The sequence below is a fragment of the Ochotona curzoniae genome, unplaced genomic scaffold (genome assembly GCF_017591425.1).
Source record: "Ochotona curzoniae isolate NIBS_2020 unplaced genomic scaffold, NIBS_Ocur_1.0 contig_2723, whole genome shotgun sequence".
NCBI lineage: Eukaryota > Metazoa > Chordata > Mammalia > Lagomorpha > Ochotonidae > Ochotona > Ochotona curzoniae.
In genome coordinates, this window is record NW_024465573.1 from 26207056 (window position 1) to 26222336 (window position 15281).

The 15281-nt window shown below is 50.4% G+C and overlaps 1 protein-coding gene across 2 annotated transcripts; it reads left to right on the plus strand.

Moving 5' to 3' along the window:
- The first annotated feature begins 233 nt into the window (after positions 1 to 233).
- On the plus strand, positions 234 to 14066 carry GPR83 (G protein-coupled receptor 83). 2 transcript variants are annotated; one of them, XM_040977133.1, is made up of 4 exons: positions 234 to 1816; positions 5704 to 5829; positions 8637 to 8770; positions 11503 to 14066. In XM_040977133.1, the coding sequence occupies exons 1-4, from the start codon at positions 1439 to 1441 to the stop codon at positions 12110 to 12112; spliced, it is 1248 nt and encodes a 415-aa protein (XP_040833067.1). In that variant the 5' UTR covers positions 234 to 1438; the 3' UTR covers positions 12113 to 14066. The 2 variants fall into 2 exon arrangements, with proteins under 2 accessions (XP_040833067.1, XP_040833068.1); XM_040977134.1 differs by lacking the exon at positions 5704 to 5829.
- The last annotated feature ends 1215 nt before the right edge of the window (positions 14067 to 15281 follow it).

Here is a 15281-nt window from a genome sequence, read left to right on the forward strand (position 1 = left end):
TATCCACCTTTCCAATGAAAAAATAATAAATAAGAGTACCTGATCTGCCTGCCTGGAGTGGAGTGTAGAAGTTGCTGGCTGATGTTCTGGGAAAAGGTCCAAAGTGGCAAGTGACAGGAATCTCTCCTTGTGGTCCAGTGTTATAGGAAGATTTTTTTTTTTTTTTAATGAGAAGGACCTGTTCCCCAGGATCAGCTTTCCCCTGGGCCAAGCGGGAGAGCTTGGAAGATATCTGGGCTTGTCGGGTTAGTCTGTGCGTCAGGGCATAGGTCAGCAGGGTCAGATGATACAGCAGAAAGAGAGCTGACTGAGTCAGAGGCACAGTTACAAGTCATAGACTGCTTCCTGCAGCTCTTGTGCCGGCCCAATGTGATGGGGGCATTCCTACAGAGGGTCTCTGGAAAACCCACAAATAAGAAAACGATTGCCCTTAACCAAGGCCTGGATTGTTAAATAACTTGCCCATGATTTCACAGTTAGGACGTGACGAAGTTACAAATAGATCCTGGTTCTAAAACCACAGGGTCAGTCTGCAGTGTGTGCCAGGGGAGGGGTGCCAGGCACAGGCTTCACGGTGGGAGTGTGAGCAAAGGATCTGGAGAAGTAGGTAAAGAATGAAAACCAGCCTGGCCCATGATACCCTTGACAGAGACAGACGGCTTCCAAAACTACCCTACTGAGTGGACACACAGCGAGCTTGCTTATTGCCTTTGACTCTTTGAGCCTTCCAGAGAACGGCTGGGCAGAGGTTCCAAGAAAAGCAATGTTTCCCCTTGTTGCATTCCCGGGGCTGTCAGAGACTCTCCCTGTCAGAAACTCTCCCTGGCATGTCTGAAATCCAAGTGCTCCGGGAGTTTGCAGAAACTCTAGGTCTCCACTTCATTGTTTGCCTTGCTTCGGAACCACCAGGTTGTGGTGAGCCATGTCAGTACTAGGCTAAAGCTCAGCTACAAGCACAGGCAATTCATCCCCCTCCTAGAACAAGGAGACATTCTGGCTCTGCCGCGCGACTTGAGCTCGCCTGGTTGGCGGCTTGCACCTGCTCTCCTGCCTCCTTTGACTGTGCGTTAAGGGTGGAGCCCGCGCCGCACTGTGGGGCTGTCTTCCGCGCCAAGGGGAAGAGGGCTGGGCGCGGGGGCAGCTAACGCGCTGCCCACCACGTTACGGGAGCGAAGCTTGTCAGAACCCCAGCGTCACGGTCACTGCTGTGCGGCCCAATAGGCGGAGGCGCCCGTTGGCAGCCTGGTGGCTGCAGCCTGGAGAGACAGAAAAGTGCCGAAACCGCCCCACGCTCCAGCTGGGGCTGCTACACGCAGTGCCGGGCGGTGCAGGGCTCCCTGGCCACCAGAGACAGCCCCACGCGCTCTGCTCTGCGCAGACGCCCCGGAACGCCAGCAGCACCGCTGCTCACTGGAGGGCCAGCAGAGGAGCCTGCAGGATGCTCCCTTACTTCTTGCTGCTTTTCCTCCTCCCTTCTGTGTGCGCCACCGAGCCCCCTGCGGGCCGGCCGGAGGAACAGAGCCTGGAGGCGGCCCTTGCCAACACCTCACATTTCTTTTGGAACAACTATTCGTTCTCCGACTGGCAGAACTTTGTGGGCCGGAGGCGCTATGGAGCAGAGTCCCAGAACCCCACCGTGAAAGCCCTGCTCATCGTGGCTTACTCCTTCATCATCGTTTTCTCGCTCTTTGGCAACGTGCTGGTGTGCCATGTCATCTTCAAGAACCAGCGGATGCACTCAGCCACCAGCCTCTTCATCGTCAACCTGGCCGTCGCTGACATCCTCATCACACTGCTCAACACCCCCTTCACTCTGGTGAGGGTCCCGGGGCCAGCTGGTCCCTGCGTGGCTCACGGGCAGCCCCTCCTCGGGCAGGATCCTCTGTGTTTCTCGTAGAGTGCCTCAACAACCGCTATTTCTCTTCCTTCTCATTTCCCTGACTCCTCTGCCTGTCTTCACATTTCATAGTCCCTTTTCTTTCGTTCTCATGGCTAGGTTCTCACCTCTCTCTCTCTCTCTTTATCTTTAAATCTTTCTGTTTCTCCTTCCCATCTCCCTGCCTCAGTCCTCTTCATCTTGGTAAACTTAATCTGGGTCTATTTGATTGTTTTCTGTTGCCCCTTATCTCCTTTTATCTTCTTAGTGTCATGGCTTAGATTTCCATCTTTCTCTTTTCTGTCCACTCTCTCATCCCCTCCCTCCCTCCTCTGTCCATCAGTTTCTGCAGCTGGTGGCACTGGGTCAGTGATGTCCAATGTCAGCAGCCTGCTCTGGAGGATTTCCTGTGTAAGCTCACAGAAGGTGGGCTCGCTCCATAGTTGAGCAGTAACTCAAGCTGCATCAGCAGCTATTATTAAGCCACCTCTCCTCCCTCCTGGAAATGCCTGTCCCCACCGTAGGATGCTGCTTTGTGTGACAACTGAAGGGTCAAGCAGCTGTGACTTATGAGTGGAATTGTAAGTGCATTTGCCTGTTTCCCTTCTGAGATTTGACAGTGAGCCTGTGTATGGCTGTGCTGGGGCAAGCCCAAGGCATTGCACATGGCTGGCTGCTCAGCACGGATGGTGCCATTACTGTCCCTCAGGCCAGACAGTGTGAATCTGGTGGATGATCTGGGACTGTGAGGGCTAGAACCAGTGATCATTATGACAGTTGCACTGCATGTGTTGGTAGCATGAGTCATATTATTTTCAGTTTGTGAGGTAACTTGTTACTTGAGTTATTGCCCAAGCAGTACCTGTTCCCTCTCTCTCATGCACACACACACACACACACACACACACACACACACACACACACACCCCAGAAATGACAGACAAGTAAGTGGAAAAGAATGAGCCTGGTATTCCATCTGTCTGTGTGAATGTCCTTCCACATTGAACACTGCACACCATATAATTACTTACGTTCTCCTGTCATCACTTTTGCTAACAATACTTGCATTTTACAGAAGAGGAAACTAAAACACAAAGAGGCCCAGTCCCTTGTCCAAGGTCACCTTGGCAGAGCCAGAGTAAGAATTCCATGCCCTGGCTCACATCCGGAGGTCTGTCCCGTGAGCTCCCAGGGTACAGAGGTGTCTCCTGCACACCTGGGAGCAGGATACACTTTGGGCCGTGTTTGGCTTCCATCACTTTGGTTTGTGGGCTTGTCTTCCTTTCCTGCCAGTGTGCATTTAGTCTATGGATGGCCTCCTGGGATGCTCTGGACACTAACCCGGGCCAAAAGGGTCTCCCACTACTGCCTTTCTCCTATCCCCCATTGCCTTGGAGCACAAGAAAGCAACTTCTCTACTGCCTCTTGCCTCCTCCCTTAGTTTTTGACATAAGAATCTGGAAGGCTGAGGCTGAGCTGGACCACCTTTCTGGGAACCAGAAGGCCCCAGGGCAGGGTCTTTATACTGTCACCCAGAATCAGGATGCAGTGTTTGGGACCTCAACCAACCCCTCGAGGGCATGTTGGCCGTGAGCCTGAAGCCAGTCTGTAGCTGAGAGCTGGCAGCCTTTCCCCCAGAGAATCTCCTGCAAGAGACAGAATGTCTAGTCCTAGGAATCCAGCACTGCTCTGGCATGAACCAAAACAGCCTGGCCTTGAACCTGACCCATGGAACTCCCCCAATCCCAACATCTGTTAGAATGTACAAGGTGCTGGCAACTAGAAGAGGGAGAGGGTTGTGGGGAGGGTCTTTGTCTGCTCAGCACAGGCTCCTAGCTGGACAAGGCATCCTGCCTTCGGCCGCTTGGTGACAGGATCCTTCCTTCTCAGTCTCCCTTTCCATCCACATAATACATTACAGTCAGCATGAGGATCAGCTCTGACCATGGAGAGAAAGAATGATGCTGTATAATTGCCTGGTAGAGAATGTAGTGGGTCCTGGAAAAGGGAATCTGATGATGACCCACAACATTCCCATGAGAAGATCAAAGGAGACTTCACAAGGAATGTGACATTGCAATGGCACCTAGATGAGTGGGAATTTCTCAAGATCAATGCAGACACCCAGTGCAGACAGAAGGGCTGAGACACCAACATTAACAGGGGCTGGAGGGAGCTGGACGTGGCTGTGTGTTGCTGGGGGAACAGAGACAAGAAACAGGCAGAGGAAAGTGAAGCAAGGAAGGCTGCAAGTGTATTGCCAAGGGGTCTGGCCCAGTTCTAAGAGTAACCACAGTCCAAATTTTGGTTAATGAAACATAACAAGGGGACGAGCTAGGAGGGCAGGGACGCTGGCAGGAGGCTGTGGTAGGACAGTGGCCTCAGGATGAAGAAGAGGGATTAGATTTCAAAACCATCTAGAGGCAGACCTGTGGTAGATGAGCAGTTGAAGTGTAGCTGTTACGTTCCAGGATTACCCTAAAGCCTACCCTGGCTCCTCCCTGCCCACCAAAAGACAGCAGAGCCCGTGGCCTCCTGGCCTCATCTCATGATGTGACCAGACCTGTCCCAAACCCTTATGCACACATTGCAGCCGCATCGACTCATGCCTTGAGCTCCACACAGGTCCCAGAGCTTAAGGGCCAGGCCCAGGGCCTTTGTTTTCATCTCCACATGTGCAACAGAGAGCTTGGGTCATCACATAGCAAATCACTTAATAAATCACTAATCTGCATTTTACAGATGTGGAAAGCCAAGTTCAGGGGCACACGTGCCTTGCTCAAGGTGACAGCTATTGGATGGCAAGAATTACTAGAAATAACTGACCTACAGTTTTCCTCTTGTGCTGATTTGCTCCATTTCTCGCTGTCTCTTCTCTCTCTCTCTGCCTCCGTCCCCCCTCCCACCCCTTCCTAGTGGTCTCCTAGCCCTTTGTCTGGCCCTCTGAAGGGCTCTGATGACTTTCTGCCTTGCGCAGCCCTCCTCTGCCCAGACTGGAAGCTCAGTGCTTGTTCTCTCTTGAGCAGAGACACCACTCAGAGGAGTTGCTCAAGTGCTGATTGAGTAGAAGATGTGAAAGGAGGATCAGGCCTACTCCTAGAGCCTCATATGCCCCCACCGCTGCCCCCACCTCTCCAGCCTCCTGCGCCTCCTTCCCAGATAGTGAATTGCAAGGCTGGCTTGGCCAAAAGATGTTAGTCCCCCCCACCCGCAACACAGTCACCTTATAGACTTGAACTTGAATGAGCCAGAGTGAATGTTATTACTATTTATAAAAATGAGTTACTATTTATGTCTAATAACTGCTTTCCAACAATATGCCAAGTATGGTATCCCTCCTTTAACAGGCTTAAAAAAAAAAAAAAACCCATTCCTTACTCTAAACCTATAGTGTAGCTGATTTGAAGCTTTTCTTTGGAAATTGAGGAGAAAGGCTCAGAAAGGTTATCAAAATTGCCTGAGGTTGCACAGCAAGAAACTCTCGGGAGTGGAAGTTTGGAAGTCCTTACCAAGGTATATTGGCTACAATTGGCCCAGAGGCAGGCTCTGAGCTTTTTGAATTAAATAAACAACCATCAGCTATGCTGGGAACATCACACGTGAGCTGTGATTCCCCACCACCATCAACAAGAGGGCTCCCAAGGGTGGCTGGGTGGCAGGTGTCACAGGTAGTGTCCATGTGCTGGGGCCATCGTGTGTGTGTGTGTGTGTGTGTGTGTGTGTGTGTGTGTGTCCCCACCACCGTCAACAAGAGGGCTCCCAAGGTGGCTGGGCAGCGGGTGTCACAGGTGGTTCCCATCCCCTGACCTCTGTGGGCTCCTCTCCAGGTACGCTTTGTGAACAGCACGTGGGTATTCGGGAAGGGCATGTGCCACGTCAGCCGCTTCGCCCAGTACTGCTCCCTGCACGTCTCCGCTCTCACGCTCACGGCCATCGCCGTGGACCGCCACCAGGTGAGGGCGCCTTCCCCCAGCGCACAGGCCTCTCTCCCCTTAGCTCCCGTTCCCTGGATCCATGGAGGATTTCCGGTTCAGAGTTTTACCTTGGTTTCCAGGAATGTGTTTATTTCCTTATTGATTAACGTGGGCGCTCGGCTTAGCGATACTAAACCCTTTGTGTTATTGCCAAAAGAGTTTTCCAATTTGGTGTTCCACTGAAGATTCACAGCTGGTATTCTGTATCTCAGAAATTAATGAACTTGTTTGGGGAGTTGGGAGGGAAAGGAAGGAAAACCTAGAAAGTCATACATGAAAGGGAAACCGAGCATGATTGCAGCTTGGGGAGGGACCCCCACATGGGAGAGTCACGGGGCCAGACTGTTGAAGAAGGGGATCCCTTAGAGTGTCCAGGTGGCAGACACTCCACCTGATTGCCCGCGGGGTCAGGAAGTCGCTGCACACTGATCAGCCTCGTCAGAAGCCTGTGGGTGAGTATGTCAGAGAGAACCCAAGGGGACCTGCAGGTTGTGTTTCTATGAGGCCTGGCCTGTGTTGCTCATAGAGACCAGTGCTGACTCAGCTTCCCGGGCTCAGAGAAGCTCAGACGTAGCTTTTCCAAGCTTGTGAGGTTGTGAATGATGCAGCCAGAAGTAGGACTGAGGACTGTCTGGCTCTGAACCCGTCCCCTGGCCACCAGCCCACCCTGGCCTAAGAAGACTCAAGGGACCCCACTAAGCTAGTGTCATGTTGCCCACCGGGCCACACATACAGGATTGGTTCTGAGATAGTGCCACGTGACCAAGAGTTAGGAGGCTTCAGAGATGCAGGTTCAAGTTGCCTTCCAGCAGGAGCAGGAATTTGCTAACAGGAGTGTTTGATGGTGTGCACACCTGCTTAGGGGCTCATGGCACCTGCCATTGTTAGGCAACATGTGGATGACACTGCGATGGGGATGCTTCCAAGGAGCTTCATGTACCTGATGAGAAGCTGGACCAGGGGATAGCTTAACCTCTGAAATGCTGCAACTGTGTAGAGTGTAACTCAGCGTGTATATTGCAGATGCTTTAGTATAAAGTGAGAAAAGTTTACAGGTGAATATTTCCCACCTTTTCATAACATTCTTTTAGAGATTTCTTTGAAAGTCAGAATTACAGAGAGAGTGAGAGATGAAGATCTTCTATGTGCTGGTACACTCCCCAAATGACCTCAGTAGCCAGAGCTGAACCAGTCTGTAATCTGAGAGCCAGGAACTTCTTTGGGATCTCCCATGTGGGAACAGGGGCCTAAGGACTTGAGCCATCTTCTGCTGCTTTCCCACACTGTAAGCATGGAGCTTGATCAAAAGTGGAGCAGCCAGGGCATGAACTAGTGCCCATATGAGATGCCAGCACCACACACAGAGGATTAGCTTGCTATACCACTGCACCATCCACCTCTTTTCTTAACTGTCTCACTTGGTAACAAGGAGGACTTTGTGCTACCTTCATTACCACGTGACCTATGCTTACCCCCTCACATCTGCCAACTTAGCATAGCTAACAGAGTTGATCCATGAGGCAAAGCGGGCAGGTGTCTGAGAAACAAGGATGTGGTGAAGTCTTATACATGTTGACCATGTGGCTGTGACATATGCCCAAAACAGAGTCCTGTCACAAAGCCAGGGCCCTGTTTGGAGCCTTGCCCCAGGCTGCCACCCATTTCAGCAACTTGAGAAGTTTAGGGGCAGAGATGGCCAGTTCCAGAAAGAAAAAGTGCTGAACAACTTCTGAGGCCTCATCACTTCCTCCCATAAAACGGAAGGGGGGCGGAGAGGGAACGCAGGACACAGCCTTGCAGGATGTCCAGTGTGTCTTCTGACAGCGTCTGGGCCCTTCTCGCCTTGACCCTGGCCTCAGCCATTCCCTGAAGAGATAATGATTCTTAGGTCAGTAAAGATGCCATTCAGGATTCAGGATCCCGTATTCGTGTCTCAGTTTCTCTGCTTCCTGCCCAGCTTCCTGCCAGTGCACACCCAAGGAGGCGGCCAGTGATAGTTGAGCAGCTCAGGCTCCCACCACCCGCCCGGGAGCCCTTGATTGAGTTCCAGCCTCCTTCCTGACTTCAGCCCCAGCTCTTGCAAGCATTTCGGGAGTGAATCCGTGGAAGATCTTTCTCACTCTCCCTGCCTTTCACTGAAAGTTAAAAAAAAATCTCAAGAATGCCTGTAAATTCTGAAGTCTTTATTTAGACCTTTTGGAAGAATTGATTGACATACATGTTAATTCCAAGAAGTATTTCCATCTGAAGCCTTTACTTAGCTCTGGCTTTGTGAGGAGAGGCGGGCCCCAGTGCATTTTAGTGACATTCTCACATGGGGTCCCAAGCAGGAACAATGCAACTCTTCCCTAAGTGACCAAACTCTCCTTTCCTTGTCCCTCAGCCTCACAGCCTCTCAGGGCCCTTGCTCACGGAAGGGTTCTAGAAGCCTGGGAAGCTGGGAGCAAGGCCCAGGAGCCGGGGGCTGCTCGTGGCTTGCTCCTGTGCAAGCTTTGCTGCAGGTGCTTTGCGGGCTGATCTCCCTGATCCCTCCTGGCCTCTCCATGCATCCTGGTGCTCCCTGGTGATGACTGGCCAGAGCTTTGAATCCAGATGACACCCTCTTCCCACACTGCGGATGCTGGAACTCCCAGTTTGCACCCCCAGCTATTTGGTGCAGTCAGGCTTGAAGTTAAGGGGTGCCTTGTTTTATAAGTAACACCTGCTTTACATGACAAGTGAATGGTGTCATCCAGGGTTCTTCACTTCAAAACTTCTTCAGCTATCCCTGTGTGCTTGCTTTCCAGGTCATTATGCATCCGTTAAAACCCCGGATCTCAATCACAAAGGGTGTCATCTACATCGCTGTCATCTGGACCATGGCAACATTCTTTTCACTCCCACACGCTATCTGCCAGAAATTATTTACCTTCAAATACAGGTGAGTGAATTAGTAGAAAGCAGCTAGGGGCTCCACAAACAGCACTTAGCGGGCCCCAATGCACACTTTAGAGTAACAAGCAGCCCCTTCCTTAGCAGATCTTGCCCCTCTCCCAGCCTCTGGTTTTAGGATCATGTCTATTCAGTTTTTTCTATTTTTTCTCACTCTGCAGTTGATGTGCAAGGGCGAGAGAATAATTCTCAGCTTTGGCCACCAGGGGGCGAGTTCCCCCACAAACAGGTGGGATTATCAAAGCCCTGTTCAAAAGGAGCAGGATCTAAATTCCTTGCAGAACTTAGATACCAATATGTGCTCCTGTGTATGTCAGAGGCAGCCTTTGCTACCAGCCCCACCTCCCGTTCAAGTTTCTTTGTGGTCTACAGAACAAGAATTTCCTTTTCAAACACTAAGGTTTCACAAGTTTGGACAAGTTCATGAAAGGGAATCTCCCTGCTAGGTCATCAGTGTGGGCGGAGCTGGCTGGTTCTGATTTTGCTGCCCCTGTCATCACAGGTGACTGTCGTCACATGACAAACTCTAACTGTATAATGAATAGATGCTGAATAATCTTAGAGCAATTTTTGCCGTTGTATAGTTTCAGATGAAGCTCCTTTACAAACAGGTTCTGACATGAAGTCAGGTACACCTGCAAGATGTTTATCAAGGCAGAACTACCTGGGGCAGTGGGGAAGGGAGTGATTTCAGCAGGAGCTGCACCTGCACGTTACCTGGCTGGGAGTGCCCCACTTGAAGCAAGGGGGCTAGACTTTGCTCTTTCCCCAAGTGTCAGTCATGGCTTCCTGGGGGCCAAGGGAGGGAATGAGCTCTTCTGGCTATTGATGCATATGTGCACAGGGTCTGCAGTGAGCCCAGAGGGTCACAGGTACCAGCTGTTTTCGGTGCACAGGAGGAGCTGGGTGCTGGGGAAAGGGGATTGGAGGGAATCCAGGCAGAGTACTGCCAGTGTCTGAGACAGAGCCATGTACTGACCACCTGAAACATACATGTGTGTCCACTCCAGACAAGAGCAGGCCAGGAAGACCAAGCTGAGGCGGGCTGTTGGGACAGTGGGTACCATGCTGCCTCTGGCAGCAGAAGCCTGGGCTCAGATTCCGGGCCCACTTCCTTTTTATTTTTTCGTTCCTCATAATAGATTTATTTCATTTTTGATGATGTTTATGTAGTTGAAAAGGAGGCATGTCCATGTGAGCCACTGATTAGGATGAAAAGTAATGGGGGAAAGTGGATGAGACAACTGCTTCCAACCTTCCCTTCTATTCTTCCTGTTTCTGGGGAAAGAGGAGAGACGGAGGAAGAGGACCACTCCCAGTGGCCTAACCACACCAGTACTGGGATGTGGGATGGCCGCTTGATGTCCTGCTAGGCTCTGGGCCCACTTCCAGTGCCAGCTTTCTGCTAGTAAGCACCCTGGTACATACCACATGAATAACTCAAGTGCTTGGGTCCTTGCACCCATGTAGGTCACCTAAATTGAGTCCCTGGCTCCTGGCTTTGGCCTGGCCCGGTCTTGGCTGTTGGTGCTGTTTGGGGAGTGAACCAGCAGATGGAAGATCCCCTTCTCTCTTCCTCTAAAATAACATAAGTTTTTTTTTTTTTTAAAGAAGAGTAAGTTCAGAAGGCTGGTTTCTGTTCATCTATTAAGGTCCTGTCTTCATGTTCTAGAATATTGGAAGGTACCAGACACTCAGCATCACCAGCATTTAGACACTAAGTGTTTTTTTTGGGGGGGGGGAGCTAGCAAGATTTTTTATTTATTTATATTTATTTTTTATTAATAATTTTTATTTATTTATTTATTTATTTATTTATTTATTTATTTATTTATTTATTTTTTCAGTGAAAGCTCCAGCACATGTAAGGGGGTTTTCATAAAGTTTGTGGAAAATGCACTATGAAATAGCTGTGGATATATTTCATTTTTTGGTACATGTTAATTTCATTTTTCATGAGTTTTTGAAGTATAGCAAGGGCAGAAAGCTGTGTGGCTATCCTAAGGAGAGAACTGGAATGAATTCCATTTGTGTGTGTGTGTGTGTGTTTTAATTTTTAATTAGTATTAAACACCTTCAATGTGATTTGTAGATACAATTCTAACAACAGGATGATATTCCCTTCTCCCCTCCCTCGCTCCCATCCTCTTCTCTTTTCCCTTCTGTGATTTTTTTGTTTGGTTTCTGAGATAAGGTACTTTAAATTTGCATAACAATAAAAGGCTTAATACTTCACCATATATTCCATTTTACATAAGTGCGTGTTCTGTAAGTGGCAGGAGGCCCACCGGCTTGGCTTTAGTGCTCTTATCGTCGCTATCCTGCATTGTCTTTATTCCAGGCTTCCCTGTTGGTCCGGGGAAATAGCACTCTGGGAATTCATTGCAGGGCTTTCTCATGGATGAGGTGGTTTTCAGAATAGGAACTCTAGGGTTGCATTTATTCATGGAGCAAAGATCTGTTGGGTTTCTACACAGTCTAGGAACAGTGTGAACGGACACAGAGAGATGAGCATGTACTCCTCAGTACATGTTGCTTTACAGAAGCCACAGCCTAGGAGAGAGTGGAGACGCAGCACATAATTAGGCCACAGTGTCCCAGTGTTGTCAGTGACTGAGTGTGGTGCAGGGAGAGGCCGGTGCTCCTGGGGATGGCACCTTTTGGTACTCACCCCTCCCTCTCTTATCGCCCTGTCTTGCTGTCCCCTACCTCTGCCCCCAGCGAGGATGTTGTGCGCTCCCTATGCCTGCCAGACTTCCCTGAGCCAGCTGACCTCTTCTGGAAGTACCTGGACTTGGCCACCTTCATCCTGCTTTACATCCTGCCTCTCCTCATCATCTCTGTGGCCTACGCTCGTGTGGCCAAGAAGCTGTGGCTGTGCAACACGATTGGCGATGTGACCACGGAGCAGTACCTCGCGCTGCGGCGCAAGAAGAAGACTACGATCAAGATGCTGGTGCTAGTGGTGGTCCTTTTTGCCCTCTGCTGGTTCCCCCTCAACTGCTACGTCCTCCTCCTGTCCAGCAAGATCATCCGCACCAACAATGCCCTCTACTTCGCCTTCCACTGGTTTGCCATGAGCAGCACCTGCTACAACCCTTTCATATACTGCTGGCTGAATGAGAATTTCAGAGTGGAGCTAAAGGCCTTACTGAGCATGTGCCAACGAGTACCCAAACCTCAGGAGGACAGGCCGCCCTCCCCAGTGCCTGCCTTCCGAGTGGCCTGGACAGAGAAGAGCCATGGCCGGAGGGCTCCACTGGCCCAATCCCAGCTGCAGTCTGGGAAGACAGACCTGTCATCGGTGGAACCCATTGTTGCCATGAGTTAGAGGGTGTTGCAAAGAGGGCCAGGGAGGATCTGTCTCTGACTGAGGCTCTGCAAAGCTTGCTTTCTCATGCCATCTTCACAGTTCTGCAATCAAGTTTCCACGGAACTGTAGGACTCTTATGTGCCTCAGAAATCACCCGGAACAGTAAAGACAGCTGTCAACTAATGTGTGTTTATCAGTTCCTTTGTGAAAGGCATAGCGCCCTGGAGCCTCAAGCCAGAGTACTGGGGGAAGCCGAGTGGGTTAGCCACCTGCTCACATCAGCCAGCTGCTGTGCATGCCAGCGTGCCTCAGCGCACATCCCTGAGTCCTGCTTCAGATGTGGCTGCCCCAGATGCACAGGGCTCTCCTGGGTGCAGGCGCACCTGGCAGGGAGATGCCAGCAGGGAGGCTTTGATGTCTTACTTTGTGAACTCATTGGACCAGGATGAATCACTTCGTTAGAGGCCTCGACCCTATGTGGGACAAGAAAAGACAAGTTGGGGCTCCTTAAAGGAAAGAGAAATGATGATTGCCACTTTGAAAAATTCAGAAAAGCACCCCATTATTGACCTGTTTGTCACAACTTCTGTTACAGATTTACTTGTAGCTGTGTGTATGTGCGTGTGTTTATAAAGTACATTTTTCCATTTAGATTCTGTGGATCAGCTAGAAACAGATGCAGAGCAGAGTCTGAGCTCACTTCCAAGGGTTGAAGAACAGGTAAGAGAGGAACCTAAAGAGAAGACTCGGGGCATTGGCAAAACTGGCCCCATCTTGGCATCCGCTCTGGGCAGGGTCTGGCTTAGCTCTCTCTCCAGCCTGTGGCCACTGGGATGAGCCAGGGAAGAAGACTCAATGGGAAGACATAATTCGTTGTCTCCTACAAATGTGCAGATGGTAGAATGTTGTTCTTTCACAGCAGGTGATGGAGCAGGCTCCCAAACACGCTGGACATAATTGTGCATAGGCACCTCATCTCACACGCTGTGTAGATAGGCCATTTTACTGCATCATCTCCATAATAGTTTTCTCTCACTGGTTCCTGAAGGAAGACTTGCTGTAAATGTCACCAAGGCAGTTCACCTGTTACTGAGAGAAACCTAGGGGACCCTTGAGGCACCTTCTTCCTTTGGGGGGTTTACTTGCCCTTGTCCCAGCTCTAGTCTGGTGAGACAGACCTGTCAGCTAGGGAACCCATTGTGGCAGTGAGTTACAGGGTGTTGGGAAGAGACTGGGGGAAGATCTGTCTTTAGATTCTATGCCACAGAGCAAATGTCTTCATTGCCTTCTGTCTGGTCCTCGGGAGGAAGATGTGTCAGGTGGAATCAAGCTTGATTCACCAACCCCGAGCAATGGCTGCTGCCGTGCTGGTTTTGAATTACCTTCCAGCCCTAGGTCAGTCCTGACAGTAAGGTCTGGCTATACAGGTGAAGGGAAACAGATGTGGGAGAGAAGTCATTTGTCACTTTGCTCTCGTGGCTGTTCATTGAGACTGGACATGGTTACATCACCTGCCTCTGTATAAAGAACCATGAGTATCTGTATATGAGAGTGTTTGAAATTTCTTAGATTGCCATATTTTAGAACATTTGCTGACCAAGTTTATAAAGTGACTTTTGGGAGGCTGAGTGGTCTCACTGCCTTTGTGATATCTGGAACCAACTAGCAGTTCTACGTCCCACAGCCATGGACGTTGGTGGACAGGATGGGACCAGGCAGCAGGATGCAGAGCCCCTTGGTCTGGGGCTCCCCAGGAAAGTGTCATTCTCTCTGTTCCTAGGCCATCCCGAGACACTGCCGAGGCACAGAGCACCCTCAACTCCAGGCTCCTGTCAGAGCCCTGGCAGCTGTCTTCCCCACATTCATTGTGTGCTGCAGAACAAAATGTGATTTGTAACTGTGAAGGTGAAATTCATAAATCTTGAGTTTTTCCAATGTGCTGTGAAAAGTACTTTATTGTGAATTGTTGCTATTTCAATAAAATACCTTTTTGGCTGTGTGGGCTGTCTTTGGAACTTGTGGTTTTTGTCACTGTCGGTGGCCTTTCCAGGGAGGGCCAGTTCCTGTGGATTGGACTGATGGAGCGTGGAGATGGTGTACCCTAACACGCAGGAGCTAAAGCATGGAGAGGTAAGCAGCTGACCAGAGACCTCCAGTTCTCCGGGGACCTCGCCCTCTCCCCGAGCCAGCTGCCAGCCCTCTTAAGTGATTGGAATCCTCATGGCCAATTGAAACCCAAGCTGCTACCTCACCCGGATGCTGAGACAGGGCAGAATGAAGCTGTCCCCAGGGGCTTGAGCACCCCAGTGCCTCCCTGCAGTGGGCACTGCCTTCCATGGATCTACCCTGACTTCTGCCCACTGGGGTCTGGGATCCGTCCAACCTTCAACCAGGTAAGTGGGATGGGAGCCTTTATTGCATGTGTAATTATCCTGACACCATTCAGAGCCTAGGAAATTCTAAACAATTTCACAGACCGCTGTAAATGGGGTAATTTGCTGAGCCTTGAGGAAAATTTAAAAGCAAAATGCAAGGCGTGGGAGACAGGTTCATGAACACTTTCCCTGTGTGGCAAGGGCACTGAGCTCCTTGTCATTCTCCCACACAGCCGTCCTCCCAGGTGTGTGTTATTACTTGTGCACTGCAGATGGGAAAACTGAGAGCAAGTAGACCCACGTATCTGGCTAAACATCTGAACAGCTTACAATACCTCATCTCCGAGACTAGGTTCTGGGGTGTGTAAATGAAATGTGTTATTCCAGTGTTCTCTGATTTTCCTTGATTACGAGATACTCTGGGGAGAGGGGAGAGTAAAATCTGTTAGCCATCCTGACAACTGGTGTTTGAGTTGCGCACTCTGGGAGATTGGCCAGGTCCCTTGCATCTCTGTGGCGGGTGAATCCTATCTTGGTAGAATCAGGATCAGGTGGCTGCCTGGTGTACTCAATTCTGATTAGAATCTTCTTCCAAACCAGTTCCCAAGTGATTCCCATGTTGCTGTTGCCTGTTTGACTCAGCAGGGCAGGTTTTCAAGGCAAATAGACCTTTCCTTGCCAGCTGGGCTGGAATATTCAGGCAGTGCAAGCAGAGCACATCTAATGCTGGCACGTCCGCAAATTGGGATGCATTGCCAGGGCCTCTGTGCTGATGGGAGCCCTTCCAAAGTGTCTGGGGCCAGGGAGAAATC